This window comes from Salvia splendens, chromosome 16, assembly GCF_004379255.2.
Source record: "Salvia splendens isolate huo1 chromosome 16, SspV2, whole genome shotgun sequence".
In the NCBI taxonomy this organism is placed as follows: Eukaryota; Viridiplantae; Streptophyta; class Magnoliopsida; order Lamiales; family Lamiaceae; genus Salvia; species Salvia splendens.
Window position 1 is genome coordinate 5,539,787 of NC_056047.1, and position 25,033 is coordinate 5,564,819.

Consider the following 25,033-nt stretch of genomic DNA (forward strand, 5'->3'; position numbering starts at 1 on the left):
GGAGTAGTATTAAAAAGAAATGTTATAGTACGTCACTATTTAAGGATAATTTTCATATAAAAATTATTTATAGTCTAGTGCACAGTAGTATTGAATTTAATCTGCTGACAACTCCTAACGACAGAAAGGGGGCGATCTCGTCATTTCGAAATCCTGATTAATATATCAGGTCTGTATCTTTGTCCTCAGCTGAATCACGAAACTCTATTTAACTTTCTTCGTCAAGTTGAGGAATAATTTTTTAATTAAAAAACAAATATAATTAATTAAATAAAATAAAGAGGCATAGTAGAAATAGCGACCTCTTCTCTCTCTCTCCTACATCTGCATTTTCTGAGAGATAGAAAGTTAGAGCGAGAGAGAGAGAGGAGAGGTTATGCATATATATTCATATTCATACAAGAAGACATCTTTTTAATTTAAAGAAAAAAACTTGTTTTTAGTTCTTCTCTCTTTGGAGAAGGCGATTGCAGAGAACAACAGCACTCTCGCACTACAAATTAAGAGAAAGAGAAAGATAGAGAGAGAAACGACAGCCTCAGAAACAGCAGACAGAGAGAGAAAGAAAAACAATTCAAGATTCAAGAGTGTGGTTTGTTTTTCCTTTTGATTTTATCTTTTCTTTTGTTTCTAGAAATCCCACAGAAGAAGAAAACGATGTCTGAGGGCTTCACACCCTTTTACAGCCTGCAACTATAAGAGGTATGTACGTGTTTACATGAATTACTAAAGTTTCATTCTTTTTTCATACAATCAATTTCTTTTTTTTTATGCTTTCCCTTTTTATTCTCCTCTTCTTTTTTCATTTCTTCTTGATTCTTTCTTTGATCACATCTTCAATTTTGTTTAGAAAAACAAGGAGGTTGAAGAGATAGAGGATGATGATGATGATAGAGATAGTGATATGGGAATAGCAACACCAACACCGCCTCCGGTTACCTCTCACTACAATTCTCTCCAATTCGTGGACAAACAAAGCCTCTCAAATTCTATGTCACAAGATTATCATCAAGGCATCTTCAGTTTCTCGAATGGATTCGAGAGATCGCAGCAGGAACAGCAGCAGCATCACATAGCCCAGCAGATCCGCCGCGACAAGCTCCGGGTTCAAGGCTTCGAGCCACCGCCGCCGCCTCTCGTCGGTATGGAGGAGGAGGCCGTGTATGAGAACCCCGGTATGCTATCCGAGATGTTCACTTACCCATCCGCCGGAGGTGGCGCCGCCACCGCCACCGAATTGCTGGAGAGCCAGATTCTTCAAAGCTACCGGAATCCGAGGGCGGCGGATTGGTTCCCGCCGCGGCAAGGGATGGTTGTTGGGGCAGAATTAGGCGAAACAAAAAATCAACACCTTCATCATCCACCACAACATCAGATTCCAAGCATTAATGCCGATTCAGCAGCAGCCATGCAGCTTTTCCTGATGAACCCTCAGCAGCAGCAGCCAAGGTCGCCGCCATCGCCTTCTCCTTCTCATCCGCCGCCCCAATCCACCTCCTCCACACTCCACATGCTGCTTCCACACCACTCCTCATCCTCCGCCGCGGCCCTCCACGGCGGCGGATTCGAGCAATTCACGTGGCTCCCGGGCAGCGGCAGCGAGAGTAACCCTATCGTCGAGGGGCAAGGGCTCTCGCTGTCGCTGTCGTCGCACCTCGAGGCCGCCAAGGCCGAGGAGCTCAGGATGGGGGACGGGAACATGCTCTTCTTCGGCCAAGGCGCCGCCGCCTCAATTCCGGCGCAGTACCAATTGAAGAACCTCGGCGGGATGACCTCCCCCTACGGGGCGGTGAATATGCTCCGGAGCTCTAAATACGCTAAGGCGGCGCAGGAACTGCTGGAGGAGTTCTGCAGCGTTGGGAGAGGCCATTTTAAGAAGAGCAAGCTCCGGCGACAGAATAATACCAGCGATGGAATTGGAAACCCTAATTCGAACCCCAATTGCGGAAACTCTTCTTCTTCATCCAAGGATAATCCTCCCTTATCCGCTGCTGATAGACTTGAGCATCAAAGGAGAAAGGTCAAACTGCTATCTATGCTTGACGAGGTATGTCTTCTCTCTCTAATTAAATTAACTCAATCGTGGCTGCTTAATTTAGTCGTGAAATTCCCCGGCAAGTTTCCGCCATTTTTTTATTGCCGGCAGGCGGAGTTGTTTAATTAATTTTAATTTCAATTAAAATAAAGTGTACCTACCATACCTCACTATTAAGATAATTAGTGGCGTGTGATTAGGGCAAACAGGATTTTCATTTCATATAGTGTGGCTAACCACTCTCACTCCCTCCCTCTCATTCAAAATTGATCCAACACCAAAAACTAGTCGTCCTCCCTCCATTTGTTTAGGAAGGTGAAAGTGAACCATCACACCAAATTTAATGCTTCCAAAATCAAATTTCATTTTAATAGTAATATGTATAGTAGTTGACTTGACAAGTGAGTTGTTTTGCTTTGCTTTTCTTTTCTTTTTTTTTTCTATTCCTCATACTACTACTATATTATAATATAGGAAATCAAATGTGAACTCATTCAATTTATATTATGCAGGTGGACCGGAGATACAACCACTACTGCGAGCAGATGCAGATGGTGGTGAACTCATTCGACATGGTGATGGGTTTCGGCGCGGCGGTGCCGTACACCTCCCTCGCACAGAAGGCCATGTCCCGCCACTTCCGGTGCCTCAAGGACGCCATCGCCGCGCAGCTCAAGCACAGCTGCGAGCTGCTCGGGGAGAAGGACGCTGGGACGTCCGGCGTCACCAAAGGGGAAACGCCCCGGCTCCGGATGCTGGACCAGAGCCTCCGGCAGCAGAGGGCGTTTCACCAAATGGGAATAATGGAGCAGGAAGCGTGGAGGCCGCAGAGGGGCCTCCCCGAGCGATCGGTCAACATTTTGAGGGCGTGGCTTTTCGAACATTTTCTGCACCCGTACGTCTCTCTTTCTATCTCTATGTATAGACTTTATTATTGGATCAAGAGAAGAAGTAACTAGCTAGGTTAGTAATCAATCTACAAAGAAATGATTATTGCAGAATTCTATGATAAGACTATATTACTACTGTTACAACTTTTTCTTTTTTTATTATTCTCTTTTTCTCTCCTTTGTTTCCAAAAAGCTGATAAAGCCCCCCCTTTCATCGCCATTATTTATTCATGCAAACTTACACTAAAATATGGCTAGATTTACATCTGGATTATAGAGCTAGAAAGAAGGTACAAAAGGTTTGAATTAATATAAATAGTTAAAAGTAATATTTTAGTGTGAGACAAAAAACGATAGGGATGTACAGTGAAAAGGAAAGCAGAGAGCGCGGCAGTCCGCTTTACTCATCTGCTCCTTCTGCATCATTGCTGCAACTGTTGTATACTCTCTCTCTCTCTTAGATCGCAACGCCCCATGCACAAATTTATCACTAAAAATATAATTATAATTTGAATATAAGGAGTAACACAATGCATAAAGGTTGGGAGTCTCTTTATCTCATTTAGGTAAGAAGATGGAATCTAATGTCGTTTTCTTTTTTGGTCTCTATCTCAGGTACCCAAGCGATGCAGATAAGCATCTGTTGGCCCGACAGACTGGTCTATCAAGGAACCAGGTATTTCCTCGTCTTCATTTTTTAAATAATTATTGTCTTCATTTTTTTTTGGGCGGTGGTGGTGGTGATCCCAGTAAAAAAATAATGTAGGAAGTAGTAAATAGAGGAAGAAAAGCCAAGGTTATTTTTTGGCAGCTTTTAGTGTTTTTCTTTGGATGCTTTTCCCCAAAGACATAAATTCTGATACAGAGAAAAAAACCGCTGCCAATAGTAAGTGCAGTGTTATGGTACAGATGAGTGAGACATGAAAGTTTGCAGCTTTCACTCTCTCTCTTACGTTGAAAACATTTAATGTCTTTCAACCTTTCATGCTGATGAGAACTGTACTGGGGATTTATGGCAAGATGTTATCTAGCCTTTTCTTCTTCCACTTATTCACAAACATAAAAATGCAAAACAATAATCTGGGATCATCAATGTTATATAGTATATGCAAAGAGATACATAACGGAATCTCATACAAAATATATGCTTGATTTAAGTGATTTCTGCACTTTTAGTTCCATAAACCCTAGAAAAGTTAATTTAGTATAGGTTATATCTTGTTTTACATGTTCATTTCATGTCATGAAATAGTATTGATGGATATGCTACTTGCTTGTTATTCAAATTTTGGACTAACAATGCATGTACTATATAGTAGTAGTAATTGGTTTGATGAGGGACAAGAGGATGATTTTGTAGTATCATATTTTATGTAGAATAGCAACAAGTTGCCAATTTTCAAGTGGCTAGCTAGTGTTACTTATTTAATAAGTCTAGTTCGAATTTGTCTTTTCCTCAGCTGAATGAATATAGAGGATGTAGCTGGCTGTGTAATAATAACAACATTTAATTCCTAGTCGTGGATCATTATTGAAATTTTTATCTAGATTCTGTCTGTACTATGATTCATTATAATTGATTGTACATAGAAAAATATAATACTACTACTAATTTAAATGCAACAATATTGTTATGTGCATTATTGGCTCCGATTCACACATATGTGCTAGTAAATTACGTCTCGGGATAGAGGTTTTAACGAGGCTCTGCCCTTTGCAGGTGTCGAACTGGTTCATTAATGCGAGGGTGCGTTTATGGAAGCCCATGGTGGAGGAGATGTACCAGCAAGAGGCCAAAGACGAGCCCGAGGGCAACGAGCAAGAGCGGGATCAAAGCAGTGGCAGCGCAACGCCTACCACCACCCCTCCGCCACCCATCAGCACTGCACCGGAAAACGACCCTTCATTCATTGGAATCAATAGGCAGTGTTACACGGATAACCAAGCCAACAACGCCTCTACCTCGGCTGCGGCCGATGATTGCCAAGTGGCGGGGAGTGCTGATAATATCGGATCCACGGTCATAAGGTTTGGGGCCAACGCAGGCGACGTTTCGCTCACCCTAGGGCTTCGTCACGCCGGAAACTTGCCGGAGAAGAGTCCCTTCTCTATTAGGGATTTTGGGGGCTGTTAATTAATTTTCATTTTAAAAATACCGGTGCTTTTAATAAGAAAATTAAACCCTTGTCGTTTTTTTTCATATTTCTTTCTTTTTATTTTTGTCTCAAGTTAGTTTTTTTTTTCTCTCTAGAGAAACTTATAATGAGAATGGTAGAAACTGATGATAGCAAGGTTTACAACGTTTATTATAATTGTATAGTTGAAAGTTTTGGATCTTTATTTTTTATTTTCTGGTATTTGAATTGAACGTACATGTAAACCTTGTATTTCATTTTATTGAAAAATATACTATCACATTAGCATGTCATATATATTGAGTTGCTTGGGATCTTTTAATTGTTATTTACACGATGAGTTATTACTTACTTCACACATGATTCATAATTTAAATATAGTTTAAACTAGGTTAGTACTTAGTAGTCTAACCACCCTTCACTACATGCATGGGTATTATCTAAATTTTGCAAACAAAATTATTTAATTATGTTTCTTCAACAACAAACAAATATTCCTTAGAGGTTAGAGAACATATATTCTAAGGAACAATTACATTTTACCAAATTAATTATTTGTTGCTGTGTAACTTACATTTCTGCCAGAAAATGTTGGTGCTATTCATTATAAAGGGCTGCCGGAATTTATTTCCATTTGGCTGCTGTACTTCATCATGTCTGAGACATATGCAGTTTCTTATTTTCAAATAATTATTTTAATAAAATGAATCGATGGCCGATATATGTATATGTATTTAATTATATATCTGTGTTGATGCTTTCCATTTGTTTGTGGTAATAAATAAAATGTTTTGTCACTTTCCGTATGCGGAGTGTAATAGTAAATGCAGTAACTATTTTACCAATCTTTTACTGTTTAACACGAAACGGTCGACGACTGTAATTCAATTAATTTAACGCGGTCACTCCTCAGTAATGATGCTCCTATATGTTGTTGAATTTATTATTTGCAAATTATGATGTTGCACTAGTACACTTAATTAGTAGTACTGTTGTTGACGAAAATATAAAAATTGTCAGCATTCAGTATACATAATTAATACTAGTAATTATTCATTGTTGTTATGCATGTAGTGGTAGTGTGAAACCTGAGACCTTTTACATGTTTACATAAAAATGAATTGTGAAATGTTTGTAATTTGTTTGGTGGGAACAGCATCTAGGGATTGGCAGCACTTGATATTGTCCTTCTATTATTATTACTCATTTAATATACTAATTAAAAAATACCCGAAAGAATGTTCCAATTTTATATATTGTGTGATGCTTTGTGTAATAATGGTTGATTTTAAAAAGCAGCTATTAATAAGAACACAACCAACTGGAAACACTGTTTCCCGAGGAGTTGTGGACCACTTATGGTCTCAAATAGTATATGATCAACTATTCTATTTTGAGGTTATTTTTATTATATTCTCATATTATTATTATTTTAATAAAGTACTACTACGACGTGCGTGGCCGTGGGCCTTCAACATTAACATAATTCAGGTATTAATAATTTGCTAGTATCGAGTCTCGTTAAGTTAGGGTTTCAAATGAATCGCAATGATTCTAAAAACAAATTTATTTACCGAGAGCATAAATAGGGAAGAATCGTAGGGTCTTTGGTATATAACATTCAATTTTTTTTTTAATTTAGGGCATCCACAATCAGGTCCGTGTGTCACACGATTCACACCCCCTTGTCCCATTATCGAGACGGGATGCATTGGAAGAGTTGGATTCGGCATGACGGCTCGCAAAAGTGTGACACGCAGCATGAGTCACGCCATGCGAGTGTGACACACATGCGGCTATCTCGACCAATCGTCTGACATGTGGCCAGGTACGTCGCCATGTGTATCTGACGACTTTTTTTCATTTTTTATAAATGATGAGTATTATTTTGTTCATTTTTACCCGCTTTAAATGGAAAATTCTGAAAAAAAAATTATCAACTCATTATTAGTCCCCCTTCTACAAATACCTCACTTTTCCCCACTTCATTCACACATTCAAATCATGTTCCTAAACTTTTTCTAGTTTCTTCTCATTATTCTTCAAAATTCTACATTCATTTTTTTTAAAAAAATTCTCACTGTCCTCAAATGGCTACCAACGCAAGTACACAACACTTTTAAGTGACTCATAGCGAATGTTACTCCCAAATCCATTCGATCCAAATAATTCACCTTTCTTTCAAATGCCTACCAACGCAAGTACACAACACACTCCTTTGTCCAACGATTCTAGTCTGATCTCCTTCATAGCTCCCTCGCACCTGCGCTCTGGCTACTGTTTTAGCGCGACTTCATCGTCCACGTAGAATATTTCTAACTTCTATGTTTTATGTTATGTATTGAACACATTAAATATGGATATGTATGCACACACTTTTAAGAGAGTGCCCCTACCAATTTTTTTAAAAGACAGAACCAGCATAATTGCATCTAAATCCTCTAAATTTTCACTCTCAATGGTCAAATTTGAACACTCCTTTCATCCCATTCAATCACCATTTTTAGATAGAGAAATGGTTAGTATTTGATTCACCACAGAAAGAGGATGCAAGAGAGAGTAAAAAAGTTGGTGGGGCCTTGATGAAATAGATATAGGCCGTGAATGTGGGCCCTGATGTTGGGCTGGCAGACATCACAACTAATGCTCTTTGGGCTCAAGGCTTTCTTCTCGCCTTGTTCTACTGTCCTACTTATCCATTCCATCAAATTAAAATAAGATTTTTATAGGAGAAATTGAATCTGCATTTTCATTACCTTATGAGGAATGATGTCAATGGCGGATCCAAATGAAGTCGAGGAATCGATCAATTTCACCGTCGCTCATGAGAACCGAAAAAATCCATTAAATTCGGCATGTCATGCTTGGTCTATTGAAAATTAATGCCGTGAAATATGCTTTTTCACTAGCATTATAACATAAATTCTTTAAAAACTCAAAGTAAATTCTGATCAGAAATTAAGATATCAAATAAACTATTTACTGCAGAGCTCCAAGACAGAAATCTGAAATACAAAATTCAAAAAACAAAAAACACAAAAACTCCATATCTCGAAAAAGAAAATGATGTTCTGCAATTCAATTCCCTGGCAGAGGCAAAAGAGGACCACATTACCATTAACAGCGAAATGAAATTAAAAGCTGTGAAGATTGGATTTTCAGTTCTTTCATTTAATTTTATATTTTATTATATAACACAAAAATCAAGGACCATATTCTGACAGATCTTTCTTTCAGCAGTATCAAAGAACATTAAATACATCAACTCTAAAAGGGTTTTTCAGCTGAGCCTGAGGCAGGCTCTATGGCATATTTAATCATGTATAGTAAGGTCTAATAATTTGTAATAAAGCTAACAACATCAATTTATTTCTTTAGTTCAAATTTATAAGATGATCTTATGTGGATATAAGTCAATAATAGAGCCTTATACTTTTCTCAAAAATAATTGTTTTAGTTAAGATTATACGAATGATGCACGGTGCATTTACTTAATTATTAATTAATAAATCTTAATTAAATTTTAACTATGAATATGATGGATTCACTCAACATCTAAATGGCAAATTATGGCCTTGTTTAACAAGATTTGAAGATACATATGAATCAGGGCTAAATTAGAGGAAATAGAAGCATCTGCATTATGCAAAAATCAAACTGAAAATAATACATTGAATTCATGGCACTAACTATAAGCTACGTTAGATTGCATAAGCTTCAATCCATCACTGAACCATCTTCTCACCCTCTTAACACATTAATAAAGCCTTCCCCTGCAATTCGAAGCCCCACATTCACAACGGCATCCTTCTCCAGCCAACAGCTTGTATCGGAAATCATAAGTCAATTCCTCACCCAAAGCAATCTGCTCTCAAAATACAAGAAAAATATCAATGGTGCAACATTATGCATTAAATACGGAGGATATGAGCGATTCAGAGTGTACTTACATCACGGCTGGCATAGAGTCCGATATGTGCCAGCTTACTGTCCATACTTTCTATCAGAACTTGATGATTCACGAGATTGGGCGAACAGCTATCAACAATACACGATAATGAACACATTAGCAAGCAAGCCACCTGTGGAACTAAACATCATCTATTTTGCAAATACTTTGCATTTCAATGAAAAGTAATTGCTCTGTACTGTAGTAAACCATGTAACAAAGTGATTAAAGTTGATACATCGCTTCGACAAAATTGCAAGATTCAGCATTTAGCCTTTTCTTTGAGACATTGTAGTTCAATATTTTATGCACTCCTCATTCACAACTAGCAGTAAACTAGAAAAGGTCTATACAGAATACGAGGACTACTACAAAAATTATTAAGCACGTCTTCTTGCCCTCACCTGTGGTTAATGTAACGAGAAACATTTCCATAATTTGTGGCATCAATCACATAAGAGACCTGCCCTTCCATTAATCTGCTCATGTCATCGATGCGAGCATCAATCTCATAAAAATATCCACAACCTTCTGTACTATACCTGTTTTTCCAATGACAAGGAAAGTGGAACATATATAAATCATTTTAATCATAAATAAGAAAATAAAAATGTTAGTACATGACAAACAATTCCAAAAAGATCAACAGGGCAGAATTTCACACCTGCTGCGTCTCTCATTTGCTTCATTTTCATCTATAACCTCACCAATGTACTCGCAGACAAATGAACCACAAGGAATTGCTTGCCTAGCCCTTACTGCCCAACCCTGCAGTAAAAAACGCAATTTATGTTAGTTTTACCTCCTGATATAGGTAGGGACCTTGTGATTGATAGCTACATTATAATATCAGGAATGGGATTGAAAGATGATTTATAATAACTTTCACGATGAGGTGTAAATTATATGTTAGGACATTGTGCTCATGTCTATTTGGAACGTGTATTACACTATTTATTCTTACAGAAAACAAAAAACATTTCATGGTGGTTACCTTTCTCTCTGTTTTAAATATTTCCAACCTCACTTGCACTCCATTTTGCAAAACCCTATTCCGGCAAGCTCTGCTGCAACTGCACCTCTGATTGCACTCGTAAACAAGATAACCCTCCTGATAATATGAAGGGGAAAAAATTACATGTTATCTGAAATGTCAGTTAAGCTAACAGTTCCATTAGCAGGCATATTAGATACTCATTCGTCAACGTACAACTGGATGGCATTCTATCGAAAGGATATAACGTGTTGTTGATCCATAACGATTTGATACTTACCTGTGAATCTACAACTGGATGCCTTTAGATTTGGGAAAGAAAAAGAAAAAAAAAAGCTTTAGAGAAATGTTGGGGCCACAATGATTGTTTCATTAGGTGACTATTATTGTATCACACAGAATATAGAACCATGAACTCCATTTGATATATATGGGTGAGCGACTGAGAGCAAAAAAGTTTAAACTAGAGTGTTTGTTAAATCCAGTTACTGCAGTTTAAACTGGTGAATTTGGGTCTGCTTGTCCTGCGAATATTGTAGCTAAGAAAAAAATATGAAATGGTTCAGGACCAAGTAGTCTGATGCAAGCCTTATAACAACAGTGAATGCTTCACCAAAATCCAAACCTCCAGAATAATTATATTTGATAGGCAGATTTGCAAGTATTATACTAAATTCATAATTAACATTGTTTCCAAAACAATTACCCTTCTGCAAGTATGAAGAAAAATGCCAGAATATCTAAGTTCAATTTATGCATGAAAGTTTAAGATTTCTAGGAAGAAAATGCTATGTACCTCCAATATAATGCAACCTCTCTCATCATATGGAAACCTTCCGTGCATAGGCTTTCCGCAGATATCTTTTGCATCTTCATAATCATTGTCAAAAAGATACACGTGATCGCATGTTTCAGAAGAACATGTTGAATGAGCACAAGCACACCCCAATTGCAAACTCTGTGCATCAAGAAATATGACAAGTTCTATAATTAGTTAGATTCAGTTAAGCAATTATTATGCTTCATTGGCACAGAAAATGACTTATAACTCATTAGCAAAGAACAATCAAAATGCAGCATGAAATACTCCAATCTAGACAGCTTTCTCATGTAAGTAAAATAAAAAAATTATGGAAACAAGTAGGGTAAGAATATTGAAATCTGGATACTTGACAATCTCTGAGCTGTTATCAACATTGTGTTTCCCACAATCAAGTATTCGTAATTATGAACCATCCCCCCTATATGAGTCCCAAAAAAACAAGTGACCAATGTTTATAGAACAACAAATGCATATCATAAATAGAAGATAAATAATTAAGTACTCAAAAAAATAAATTTCCAGAATTTCTGATGTGTCTTTCAGAGGATGCGACCATCTGTAACTTTCAGGACTACTGAAAAACGGAAGAAAATTTTCTTTTACTTGGAAGATGAGAAATAATATGTTGGCAAAGTGATACTACGACATCAAATTTAACAAGAATAATAAATCAGGAATTTAAGTAAGATACCTCTGATTCAAGAACAAGGGATTCATCAAGCAATGGCTTTCTAACATAAGTAAAGCTTTCCCAAGGAAAGGAGTACTCTGTACTTTGCCCATCAGGTCCCTCAGCATTCAAAATATTTTCATCCACCACACAAGCTATCGGCATGGGTTCTTGTCCAAAACTTATGTCATCACATAAAATAACATTTTTCTCGGATAGATCCATGGAAAAGTGCTGGGAATCAATAACACAATGACATTCATCCAATGTCCATTCTGAACTCAAAAGGTTAGGTACGGGAGAACATCTAGTCTTGAAAGAATTGTCTGATGATGGCACCAGCGGAGACAAAAACAGAAACTTCACACTTTGCAAGCACCCTTTAGAACAAATAAAATCATCTCGGTGCCATTCAACTATAATGTTATGATCGCTGCATAGTTTGGCAGCTTTAAGGTACAGCCTTTCAGGCAGGACTCCATATTTTTCCTCTAATGAAGCTTGCAAACTAACCTTACAACAAGCTGAGCTGGCAATTGACAGAATTTCTGAATTATTGGGCCGCAGTTTTGTCTTTTTTATTTCAGATATTAGTAACTTAGCAACAGCTGAGCACTGAGAATCTGCCAATCTACCAAGAGTAGCAGCATCCGGTACAGAAGGTTGCACTATGATCTCAGTTGGGACAATAGAACTCGACGCCTGGATACGCTTCTTCAAATTTTGCACACTCCTATTCCTAATTTTATATGATGCTGAAGTCAAAGCCTTTTTAAATCCATGACGAGTCAGTCTGCCTGATTTCAGCTTCTGGGCATAAAATTGAATACCCTTCTTTTTCAAACGGGGACCGCTGGAGGTTTGCTCTCCCATATGAGCAGCTTGATGATGGCGACCAAGATCAGGTAACAAATCAAATTTCAAGCCACAAAACCTGCAAATGAATCTCCGATTAACTGACTGATTGTCAAACTTTGCATGTTCTACGGAACCCAACTTGTTTGCCTCTATTTTGTGCAATGAACTGGTATCCTGCTGTTGAGAGGTACTAGACAAACGTAAATTGGAGGAATGAACTGAGAGCACATGCGACCATAACTCATCTGGATTCCCAACATGACTGCCACACGGAATACACTGCAAAAGCATGCACTGCTCCACAAACTGCACATGATGCCTCTCTTGCACATGAGTTTCCAAAATCTTTCTGTTAGTAAAAGAATCCAGGCAAATTGCACACACGTAGCCTCTAAATAGCCATTGAGCTTCTTTCTTGTGGCTCTCGATCCAGTGCTTTCCAAGTGCTTGGTCATCAGTAAGTTCCTCTGAGCATATTTTGCACTTAATCACAGTTTCTTCACAACTATCTTTAAGCCTCTGCACCTGAACCGGCACCAAATCTTCAATGGTTAATGAAGCTTGCAAGCTTTGACCATCTCCAAAATCCCATAGCTTCTTTAACCTCTCCTTTTCACTGAAGACCAATTTCATTAAAAATTCCCCTACTCTGGTGTCTTTCGAAGCTTCAGCAATAGCCCATTGAAATTGTACTTCCTTAGGTACTGGATTTCTCAAAGATAATATGCTTTTTAAAAGCCTGTAGAAAATTTCACATGCCTGGTGTAATTGCAATTTTCGCTCCCTTGACTGACAATTTTTCAGAAGCTCCATGAACACCTCCTTGGAAACTATCCTACTCTTTCCATTTCTTGCCCGTTTAAGCCAGCTTGGTATATGTTGATCGCAGTATAGGGAGTGCCTTTTGGGACTCTCGAGACAGGGTTCACCAACCTGGGGCCATGAACCTATGCATTGCAATGTTTCATCACTAGGCGAACTTTGTTGAGGCTGCTCGGTCTTCTCACTGACACTGCTTTCTTGAGGGTGGTCTTTTCCCCTATCCAACAACAGTGGATCTAGATGGGCAGGATTTGCATCTTCTCTGGAAAGAACCAATTTAATAGGACCTGTACCCTCTGGATACATAAGATTTTCTTCAAATTTTCTTTTTAGTTTATTAACAGGAGATGAAATGTTTTTTCCATCATGCGGCCTGTGTTTCTTGCAGAATGAAGAACCAATTAGAGCTCTGTGCTTGCATTTAGTTCCGAGCACTGTGGTACCTCCACACATTGGTGAGTCGGTGGGAGGTGTTACTTCGGCTTTAGCAGAACTTCCAATGAAACGAGAGGAAAGATGCACACAACAGTATACATTTCCCTCACTGGCATACCTCACACATTGTCTTCCTTTAGCTTCAATGAAAGCCATGCATTGTCGATTATGATTTCCTGATTCTGAGAACTTATGAGTAATAACACTGGAAGGAGTCAGGTCCACCTCTTTAGCAGTCTTAGTAACAGCCACATTTCCAGCCTCAACTACTATATCATTCCAACTATTAGCTGCACAACTAGTAGATCCTGCTAGGTCAGCAACCTCAACGGGACTGTTTCTTTTTAAAGTTTCAGCATCCAGCAATGCCGAATTCATGTACCCATTAAAAAAGGAGGCATCAGTCTCAACAAGAACAGATTGATGTGTACCTGACGTACCAGACACATGCGTATCAGCACGACGAACCTCAAGCTTGGGCCTTTTCTTTGGCGTCTGAAGTTCCATGGTCAATGGGCTATCACTAACAGGTTGTTCCAAAGCCACGTCTGTAGATATAGGATGTGAAACTGAAAACCATTTCATAAACTCAGATTTCCGGCTCTTCCAGTCAGATCCCCCATCCAACTGTGCTGCTTCACTTGATTGTAAATTTACTTCATTCCATAAGATGGAGTTGGACAATTCCTGGACCATTACGAGATATAAAAAACTGTATATATTTGAAATTGCAGAAAAGGGTTGCATCCTCGGGCATTGAGAAATAAATCCATGTGAAATGTCAGCTTAGTTATCTAAATCTTCAAAGTAATCCTAATATTAGGTAGCAAACAATGACTGCAATTCTCCAACTGTGACATATTGAAACAAATTTTCCTAAGCACATACTAGCAAAATATGTGCAGCATATGAGCTCTCAAGAAGCCAATTCTATTACACCTAAACTTCTAGATCTTAAGACTGCAAGTAAGAAAGGTCTGAACATGAGAAAGTTCAGTACACCACCATCCCAAGTCTGGAAAGTATCGATATTGAGTAAAATATAGAAATTAGCCAAGATCAAGTGGAAACTAATGCAAGCAAGCAGCTGTCTTGATGGGAAATATACCATCATGACAGAAAGGAAACGACCCAATCAAGTAGGAAAATAGAACCTTACAGTTTGGGAATAATGGGTTAGTTTCGAAAAATTTACCACAACACAATAATAAATTGCTTTCCCATATCAAACAAGCATACTTCACAGTCCAAAAGAAGTCAGAATCAAAGGTTTATTAATGCTTCATAAGCACCTCTTTTAGCATTTCTATGCATTCTGCACTATTTGCATCATGACATCGTTGTTTCCAAGACTCCAAAGACTTGAGTAGCCAATCTGAAGTAATGCAACGCGTCAGTATCATCTGAAAATTTAAAAACTAGTGTTAAATACTGACCAAAAAAAACAGGTAAACTTGCATGGAATAAATTACAGCATCTCAGATTCTCAAGAATATTAATCAGCATTCCAGATCAAGCTTTTGGTTCATTTGACTACCAAGTCCAACTATGGCTACCAGGAAAGTAGTAAGAGGGATAAAAGAAAGAGAGATCCCAAAGACAATAGCAGCAAAGCAACAACAACTACCCTCAAGATAGGTTTTGTAATAGAAAAATCAAATTTTCACAGATTTTAAAAGCACCACCCTTCAAATCAAATGATCCAGAAACAGCAAATAAAAGATAAACTAGCTCCTCAGACGCTAGATATGGACTTTGATACAGAGATAGCATTGATAGATCAATTCATACGGAAAATAAGTTCCCCCCTAACACACTAAAAAACAGTGAGATGTGTCAGATCTGAACTTAGATCATAGATAATGGAAATAAATATGTAGATGAAGACGCAGGAAGGTAAAATTATATTATAATAATAATAACAACAACAACAATAAGGAGTAATAGATAATGTAATATAAGGAAATATAATGTGGTTATCTGTTGTACTGAGGATAAAAGATGAGAATGACGAATGGTTGTTCAAAAGATCGTATACTAAAACATAAAAAATGGAGGGAAATTTTACATTCTGAAGTTTCAAAAGCATCTTTCCAAGGTCTGAATAATCTTTACAGTGTGAGGCCTCCATGGCAAAATCCTTCAAGACCATCACATCACGAGCACTCTCTATCAAAGCCTATATTGTCATGAGAAATATTAGTAATGCATAAACAAAAGTCAACAGTAGAACTGACGTCAGTTCATAGTTATAAGATACACTTGCATCTAAATGGCAATGTATGTCATGGGAAATATAAAAACCACGAATACGTGACAGTGTTAGCTCAAAACTTAAAACCAAACCTCGCGATTTAATTGGTCAAGAATATTTAGCATCCCCACAGCCAACTTCTGCATGATAAAACGACGCGCAACTGTCAAATCTTTAACCATCTTTATACCAACTTGGTGCGTCTTGTAAGCAATGGGATCGGGAAATTCGTCGATTGGACGAACTAGTTGTACATCTGCCCAAGAATAATTTCTGGTGTGAGGAAAGAATATCACAAGATATTGTTTCCTGTCGTGAGTTGGCTTTGCTTTTAAAGTTGATAATGGCCAGTCAGCCCTTGCACATCTAATCCCTGACTGCCACTGTCCTCTCCACTACAAGAGGATATAAACAGAATAATCAGTATTCATGAGTTGAAAAGATTATCTCTCTAGCCACTCCCACTCACATAATTATCTTATCAGTCAAACAATACTGGCACCAACACCAATTTACTATGAGGGGCAGCACATGAAATTGGCAATAAAAAAAACACAAAAAAAACAACCAAGAATTTAAAAAATAATAAGAAGAAACATTTACCTTTACCCAAACTGCTTGGGGCTCATCTAGGCCTTTGATTTCCAAATGAGGTGAACCCTCCTGGTGGTTACTTGACAATCCGCCTCCAATTGTATTCGAGATTTGGTGAGAATTTTCTAATACATGGCAAGGTTCAGCAAAATCATCTGTTTTTTCAAAGTTGTTGTCTTCAGAATCATGGGAGTAACATGAGAGAGTTTGACCATCAAGATCATAATCAAAGTATGTATCCTCGTTAGAGCCACCATTTAAAGTAGGGAAACTCTCGACTGTAAACTGACCTCCATCTTCTCTTACTTCATGAGATTCTCCAACAGTAAGAGTTAAGTCATCAAATTTGAGATCTGTTCTAACAAAATCTGAACCTTGAAGGCAGCCAGATTTTCCATCATCCTTAAAAGCTGTTCCTTGTTCAGGTTTAGGGCAATCTGACTCTCCAACATGAGGAGCACAAGGAAGCACTTCCATATTTGAACACTAAAATAAAGTCCTGCCGCTATTGTGCACCATAATCTTCGAAAATGAGCCTGCCCCGCCACAGCCAAGAGTAAAACTGAAAGTGGCAGTAAGCAGTAGGTTAAATTAACATAAGACACAGCACCTGAGAAAATGAAATATGTAATCAGCCAAAAGAATGCAATTTTAGTAGTTCTACGCTGATGCTAGACTGTTTGTACCAGGTTTGACTACATAGCATGTAATTAAACTCTTTCAATAGTTTTACAGCATCACTTTCACCATAGCTGGAATGGAGTCTTTAACTTTTACAGCACTCATATACATTTAACCTATAAAGGAGACCCCGTGATGAAAGTTATAACCTGAAAATATATATGATGGCTGAAGTTCCTTTTGCATAAGAGGATCAGGATATTAACAGCTCTTGCTGGCTTTCAAAACTCATTCCATTCTTAAGCATTAATTAATTGTCATTCGGAAATTCTGGTTTCTAAGAGCACTCCTGATACTAGTTTTGCCATTTAGTCCAGAAAGGAAATGTATTGACTCAATGCTTACACTAAATTTCATAAGAAGCGCAATCAATATGTTTTTGCTTAATTTTTTTTTCAGAACACAAATTTGTGGTTGACATGTTATGAGGGTTGAGTTGGTAATCCAGAACAGCCTGCCCATGCCCACTCAGAAGGAAATTCTAGGATTATCAGGAATTTTTACAATGATTAGTTCAGAACTAACTCCATTCAGAAATACTAGCTTATAAATAGATTGGAATTCAATGTGGAGATACACTTGCCAAAGATGTCACTGAGCCATTACTAGCGCTACTGCAGCTCATTACAATCAAAGATATCAAAGATAAAACCAACACATCCACATATGTACACATGCATGTAGCTCGCCTGTTTCCAATGCACCCATTAAAGCCGGATGGAGACGTAGAAACAGAAAAAACAGAGAATAAAAAAAACAAAAGTAATTAATTTTACAACCTGAATCTTTAAAATTGATACAAGAGAACTCCTCAATATGTTGCCTGCTAAACTTAAAATAATCGTTCTTTTATTAGGTCAATTTGGAGAAATGCATGCCAAGTTGCAAACTGTAGAATGAATGACAACAATTCCTGGTAAAATAAAATAAGTCAATTCATAATTTCATACCCAATTAGTACTCCCCAGTTCCCACAAACTGGAAACCAGCCCACAAATTTAAAACCCTAAATCCCTCATGAGTCAAAGCAATGGTGAAACTCTCAAAACTGTCCAACTTCAAATTCAGAAGAAAAGGAGTAAGCTTTATAATAAAATTGGGTAAACTTAAATAAAGGGAGAGAGAGACTATCGACAACCCCAAAATACGAGACACTGAATTTACAATCAATGGCACACGAAATCTCTACAAGAAAACAATTCAATTAACCAATAAACTAGCACAATTAACCAAGCCACGAATTTTAATTAACCAATCAACAAGGTAATCCGACTGATATTTTCCTAAATTGGGTAATTAAAAAGAGAACAGTATAGCTAGGTCATGGCTGGTGCTATGCCAATATTGCCATGAAACATGTTACACATAATAGATAGATAGATACACATCTATGTATGTATACCAATATAAACAAATTACAGAGGGCAGCAGAAAAAAAAAAAGAATTGTAGGTAATGTACCTTTAAGAACTGTGGATCACCAAATAATCGAATTTGGGGGTTAAAATTTTCAATTGTGTGTGTCAATTTGACTATGAATTGGAATTGTTTTAATAAAAACTGCTAAAGATGTGGATGGCATGAGTGACCAGATTTTTATTTGGCTGGGGAATATGAAACGGGTGTATGTATAGGTATATCTATGTGTGTGTAACAGGTCCAATTGAGCCAAAAAAAATTGATATATTAAAAGATTGAAGTGAGTGTGGGGATGAAGATTAGAGAAGAGAAATTTGGTTTGGTAGGGCAAAATTGAAATTAAATGCAGAGAAAGGCGGAGCTATTCCACCTATTTTTTTATTTTATTTTATTTTTTCTAGGGAAAAAGCACACTGGGACTTGTAACGTGGTGTGGGGGTAAATTTGGTATTCTGCTCTTCTTCTCGGGGTTTTTTCGCCAATTTGGAGTATCAACTTGCATGTTGACCTCAATGATTAAAATTGTTTTTAATTCCAAAAACTGAAAACGGCTGTAAATTTTAATTTTATGATTCATTAACTTATAAATTGTCTAAATTTAAGACAAATCACACTACTAGGTCATAATTTATACTCCCTTGATCCACGATTAATCAACATAAATTTACTCAATTTAGATTTTAAAAAATATCAGTGAAAAGTTAATGAAAAAAGTTTTATAAATATTATCGCTTGTTTGGAGAACAATGAGAAATCTGCAAGAACGGTGCAAAATATTTGATATGGGGTTGGTGCATAAATGGTTTCTTAAGTTGTTTTTTTTATCTATTTTATTTCTTAATTAATTAGAATAAGTAGGTGGAAAGTTATTGACCACTATTAATTGGCTTTGTATTCTTTCCTTTTATCAATTAGAACTTCCATTTAGTCCATTTTCCTTGTTTAATTACTTTAAGTTTTATGTTTGCTTATGATTTTATTTGTCTATATAAATGTCTCATTGATATACTAAAAAATATAAAAATTAAAAATATTTAAGTTTTATCTCTTAGATTTTTTATTCATATAGACTTTTTATCGGATTTATCAAACAACTTTTCACAATCATTTGTGGCGCCATTCATTCTATCTTATTATTATTATTGACAATTTTTTTTATGTCAAATGATATAAATGTTTGATTGAAGAACTACAAACATTCTGTGAAGAACACGATGGAAAAAAAGTGAAATTGGTGAATAATATATCTTTTTGGTTAAATAATTAGGCCTTTATATAGACAAAACTAATCTTAAACATGAGGAAAAATAAAACTTAAAGAAACTAAATAAACTAAGACAAAACTATAATTGATAGAAGTAAAAAATATAAAATTGGTCAATAACTTTGCATCTACTTATTCTAATTAATTGGAAAAACAAATAAATATCTAAATAACTTGAGTAATATCGATACCCATTTTATCCTTAAAATTTTGCAACTTTTTCACTTATTCCATTTCTTTCAACTTGTTTAGATTTTAACCAGAATTTCATTATAGCTGTTAAGTCGAGACATGACCTGTTGTATCACTGTATGTTGATCCGGAATGGTATTTTGCTATAGAAAACAAAATTGAAAATATATGCATAAAATTGATAACTTGAAAGTTCAAAGACTGAGGGTTGATATCATTGTTAAAGGTTGTGATGTACTATTACTAACTGACAAATTTTAGAAATAAAACTAACATTAAATTGGAAATTGGAGAGGTGAATTGTGTTAATTAAAAAAGTGGTGGCAATATTCAATTTTGTTAATAAACACATAATTTAATCAAACTAAAATACAACATCAAATTTTACACAATATCATTATTATTGCAAAGCAATATCTCTCATCGAAAAAAAAACATCATTCATTTTCCTTCTTCAAAGTATCATTATCGTTAAAGAAAAACATCATTTACCTCTCATTATAAAACATTATAAAATATGATCTTATTTTTAACACAATATCATTATTGCTGATGTGATTTTAATTGGAAATTTGAAATGGAAAATAGTTAAACCGCGCGACTTGACCGGCGACTCCACTCCCAATCCGCCCAGTCACCGGCGCGCACCACTCCAGACTCGGCTGGGCCAGTGTTGCCTCCCGCCTTCAGGTTTTTTCAATTTTGGCAGCTTCTCGACTCCTCTCTTCTTGAAAGGAGCTAATCTTCATACGCAAAGCCTAATCACACCAAACATTAACAGCTTCAGACGTAAACATTGATTATTGATAGATTCATTCTCGATTCGAGACCGTTGGGGTGGTTCGGTGGGGTTTGCATCCAGATTTTACTTTCTTTGAACAATCACTATCTCAATTTTTGTAATGTATGTACGTGAACTCAAGTTATTTCTCTTTACAAATCGGTTATGAGCATGTTTATTATGATATGTTCTATTTTCTACATGAGATGGAATATTGCTTCCATGTAATATTTCCGATTTCAATTCATGACTCTTGGTCCTACATACAGAAGTCTCTTTGCTTCCATTGTGTTAAAGAGGCTGTTTTTTCTTAACCATTAGTTTCTTAAGCACATAGGACCCATCTGTAGTGTTCAGACAAAATATGCCACAATAAATCCAGGGTTCTGGCTGGAGTTTAGGGCTTTTGAGGACCCCTTTTAGGTTTTAGCCACTCATGTGTTTTACACTCTAAAAAAGACTATCTTTATTTTGAAACAGAATATGTGTGTCGTAATGTTTCGATTGGATATTCTCAGTCTCCATTTTGCATTTGTTTCATCGTTACAGGGTACTTGTTTGGGATGTAATAATGTTGGGTATGTTTGGTTTTTTTGCAGAGATGGGTAGTGAAGGGTTTAACAGTAGTAAATGGCCCGGGCTGGTTAGACAACACAATACCAAGAGGTAGTCTGTTTATTTAGTGCCATAATTTTGTTTGCTTTAATGGCCTTTTCCTCCAGTGCATAGTAGTATATAACAATGATCCATAGTAATCGGTATCGGTATGAGTCATATTCTTGTTTGATTGTTATTTCTTGTGTATGTTTATGAAAGAAGTCCCAGATCAAAGTCAAAGATCTGTGTGAAATGTTTGGATAAAAATCCAATTGTCTACTATCCCATGTTCAAAGTTGTAACCAATTGTTGGTGTACGTGTACTTGAGAAATTTAGTTTTCTCTGATTCTATCTTGATATTGTCCTTTTGAGTTTTAGAAGATAAATGTTGTTTAGTTTCTCTTACAAGGGCAACATGTATTGAGCAAGTGAATTTGTCATTTTACATATAAAATTTTAAGCTCCCCTTCTTACATTTCAAGCAGAGGCAGCTTCTCAGATAGCAAACGATGTGACGAAAGAAAGCTGGTTCAATCCTCAGAAGCAGCTTCCGGACGGAAGTCGGTAAGATTCTTCATTGTGGCCATATACTCTTGTGGTTGATGTAGCAGTTCTTGTGTTTAATCTGGTCAGATCAGTATATAATTGGTGCTTGTGCTTTGAGTACGTATTCCCACTTGTGAGGATTTAGTTAGGAAAGAGTAGAAAACCAAATTGTATTTTGAATATAGTAGCCGATGCCCATAGGTAATGTTACGGTGTTAATTATGCACTAAAATATGACGAGTGTTCGTATCAAATTCTATTGTTGACTCTAAAAGAATCTATTGCATATACACTTATTTCATTTAAATAAAGGGGACCTTTTCGTAGATGACTAAGTTTCCATGCCGGTGTCAGTCTTGAAGATTTGTAACTGCTCACTCACCTTCCCATGTGATCCTCGCACAGGTATTATTACAAGATTGGTGGCTGATCAAAGCAGGTCCAGATACTCATGGCAAACGAATAGGCATTGGAGGGTCCACTTTGGAAGGGTAAAGCTCAGTTTCTTTCTAATTCATTGTACACAATTTGCTTGATAAAGAAGTCTGAAAATATTTAGATATATAAAGAGTTCTTTTTCATAAACTCCGAAAGATTCTCAGGGCATGCCTCTAACTCTGAGAATGAAATTGTGGTGTGTGAATGCTGATTATTGATTGTATTTTGAATTAGCTTTTTAACTTCTAGGGAACTAAGGTTGTCTTCTTTGGGCTGAAGAATTGTGTATACTGATCTTATAATTAATCAAGTTTCTAATTCTACAGTAAGATCTGTTGTTTTGGGCTGAAAAGTGTCTGTCTTTTCTTGCTTTGGACTGAAGCATTGATCATCATAATTATCAAAAAACTAATCAAGTTTCGAAGTTTGAAGTAAGTTATGTTTCCATTTGTAATTGAATTTCTGGAATGTATTTTAGTTTTGATTTTCAAGTTATTGTAAGTGGTTCCAAAATCCAGCTGGAGGATTGATGAATAGCTTGAATTATAAAGTACAGTACTGTGAAATTCTTTAAACAAAACATATAGATATATCCAAATTATTTTGATGCAGTTGATACTGAGTTTTGAATGCCTGACATTTTAACATAAACTTACCATATGTGGTTATTATTTAATCATGGTATGATGGAGCTGGAAGCCTAATGTTGTATAGGTAATGTGTAAGGCTCAGAATGGCTATTTACCAATTTGTGTAACGATGTGAAACCATTTCAGCAGGGGTTGCAAACCAACATCTAAATTATTTATGAAAGCTTAATGTGGAATGCTTCATATAAGTATGCCAATCTGGAGGATTTACTATTCGTGAAGTAATTACAAAGAAATATGTGGATATATCTTGAGCCTTCCTTGTTGCCTCTTCAGTAAGTATTGCATTAATTCACGTACATATTGGTTTGTTGATCTCAATAATGCAGAAACCGAGGAATACGGTGTTTCTCCTCTGCACCTATAGTCAAGAGACGTGATGCTGTTACTCTTGAGACGGATGATGGCATAGCCCTAATGGTCCATGGATTTCTCAATAGGTCTCGCACACTCGAAAATGGCTTCTCTCAGGAGGTATTTGATATAGGTCCAGCAATTCCATTTATTTCGCAGACTATGGCATCCTCACGCATCTCTCCACTGATAAATTTTCGTATTTCCTATGTTATCCTACCTTTTTCAGATTTGTGATCATTTTCTGATTGGGTTTCCTTATTACTGGGAAGAGTTTGCTGCCCTGTCTGAAAGTGAAGAGCCAGTCTATTCTTGTGCTTCACCCTCTGATGCATACAAGACTCCAGACCGAGTAGTCCGTGGAAGCAATTTGATGAGTGGGAATACTAATGATGCTATATTGACTGAAGCATCAAGTGCAAAGAAGCAAAAAACTGGTGTGCAGATACAGAGCATGGATTCTGCTGGTGGTCCGTTAACAAGAAGTAAAGCTCGATTGATGGCAACTAAGAAGAGCAGGAACAAGTGACTCGAACAACAAGTGGGTGTTCTGGGGAATGAGTGCACAGTGATAGTAAACAGGTCAGAATTCCTAGCTGAATCCACACAAAGTAACTAGGTTTGGCTGAGATTGAGAATGTTCAAATATATAACTGAAGCATGCCAGGACTTCTAACAGCTGTCCACTTATGCGTCTGGCAGCAGAGCTCCTTATAGCGTTATGACTGCTAATTTCAGTAATTTGTAAAGAAATGTAGTTCACGGTGTTTATATATTAGATGCTAAAAATGGTGTTCCTCTCTCATCGATGAAGTTGTACAAACTTAAATCCTTGTTTTTCCCCTGCTGATGAAATGAAATCTGATCAATATTCTCACAACCTTCACCGGCAAAATAGTAAAAAAATGTACTAGTGTTTTATACTACTATATGTTATATCTGTTTTGACTGATTTGTGGGTGTTAATGGTATAGACAGAAATTCTTGTTAATGTGAGTCCAGTGAAGTTGTGTTGGAAGAAAGAGATGCCTTTATGCATCCTCATATGATTGTCGAAATCCCTTTGGAAACTTGCACTTTTTCTTGGGGATTCTACACCTTTTCCATTCCCCATCTCTCTCCATCCCACCTTTACAGTTTTAACATTACCTATATACTATTAGAAATTCTATATTTCTATTATTGAAATATTCAACAGAATCACATTAAGGAGTTAGATTTGTATGGCCAATATTTCCCTTGTCACTCATTTCATCATATTTACCCTTCTGCAAAGCTGGTAATAGTTACATCACAATCGCTTTCTACTTTACCAACAAAACACACACACACAAACATAACATTAACATATCACACTGGAAATACAAGCACAAATCAATGAGCTTTCTTCTGTGTTGTCATGAAAAAGGGGCATCTTATTAGCAACACATTGAGATTTGTGTTTTGGATTCTTGATAACTACTGCTAAATGCACTTGATTCATTGTTTTTGTTGCTGGGAATCAAATTGTGAACTGATTCCTGACTGTCCATTTCCTATTACTCATTTAAACAACTCTGGAAATGTTTATTTAATCACACATTATGATAAAAATCATGGAGGTTTATCTATCTCAGTAGTAAGGATTCCTGAGTTGCAGATTTGTTTAATAA

General features: G+C 36.7%; 3 protein-coding genes across 6 annotated transcripts; 2 read left to right on the plus strand and 1 right to left on the minus strand.

The window, feature by feature from the left end:
- Window positions 1-315: 315 nt before the first annotated feature.
- On the plus strand, window positions 316-5,353 carry LOC121771739 (BEL1-like homeodomain protein 2). Its single transcript, XM_042168600.1, has 5 exons — window positions 316-702; window positions 851-2,047; window positions 2,548-2,930; window positions 3,541-3,601; window positions 4,646-5,353. The coding sequence occupies exons 2-5, from the start codon at window positions 905-907 to the stop codon at window positions 5,057-5,059; spliced, it is 2,001 nt and encodes a 666-aa protein (XP_042024534.1). The 5' UTR covers window positions 316-702; window positions 851-904; the 3' UTR covers window positions 5,060-5,353.
- Window positions 5,354-8,610: 3,257 nt separating this feature from the next.
- LOC121769771 (histone-lysine N-methyltransferase SUVR5-like) lies at window positions 8,611-18,875 on the minus strand. 4 transcript variants are annotated; one of them, XM_042166525.1, is made up of 12 exons: window positions 18,601-18,875; window positions 16,469-17,021; window positions 15,958-16,260; window positions 15,680-15,790; window positions 14,904-15,014; window positions 11,518-14,298; window positions 10,800-10,961; window positions 10,004-10,120; window positions 9,674-9,777; window positions 9,414-9,551; window positions 9,011-9,098; window positions 8,611-8,925 (listed from the first exon to the last, which is right to left on the minus strand). In XM_042166525.1, the coding sequence occupies exons 2-12, from the start codon at window positions 16,934-16,936 to the stop codon at window positions 8,818-8,820; spliced, it is 4,491 nt and encodes a 1,496-aa protein (XP_042022459.1). In that variant the 5' UTR covers window positions 16,937-17,021; window positions 18,601-18,875; the 3' UTR covers window positions 8,611-8,817. The 4 variants fall into 4 exon arrangements, with proteins under 4 accessions (XP_042022459.1, XP_042022460.1, XP_042022462.1 ...); XM_042166526.1 differs by having other exon boundaries at window positions 16,469-17,069; XM_042166528.1 differs by lacking the exon at window positions 18,601-18,875 and having other exon boundaries at window positions 16,469-16,614; window positions 16,750-18,531.
- A 1,703-nt stretch (window positions 18,876-20,578) lies between these two features.
- Window positions 20,579-24,261, plus strand: LOC121769967. The gene is made up of 6 exons (XM_042166751.1): window positions 20,579-20,704; window positions 21,395-21,461; window positions 21,879-21,957; window positions 22,345-22,430; window positions 23,357-23,501; window positions 23,611-24,261. The coding sequence occupies exons 2-6, from the start codon at window positions 21,397-21,399 to the stop codon at window positions 23,908-23,910; spliced, it is 675 nt and encodes a 224-aa protein (XP_042022685.1). The 5' UTR covers window positions 20,579-20,704; window positions 21,395-21,396; the 3' UTR covers window positions 23,911-24,261.
- The last annotated feature ends 772 nt before the right edge of the window (window positions 24,262-25,033 follow it).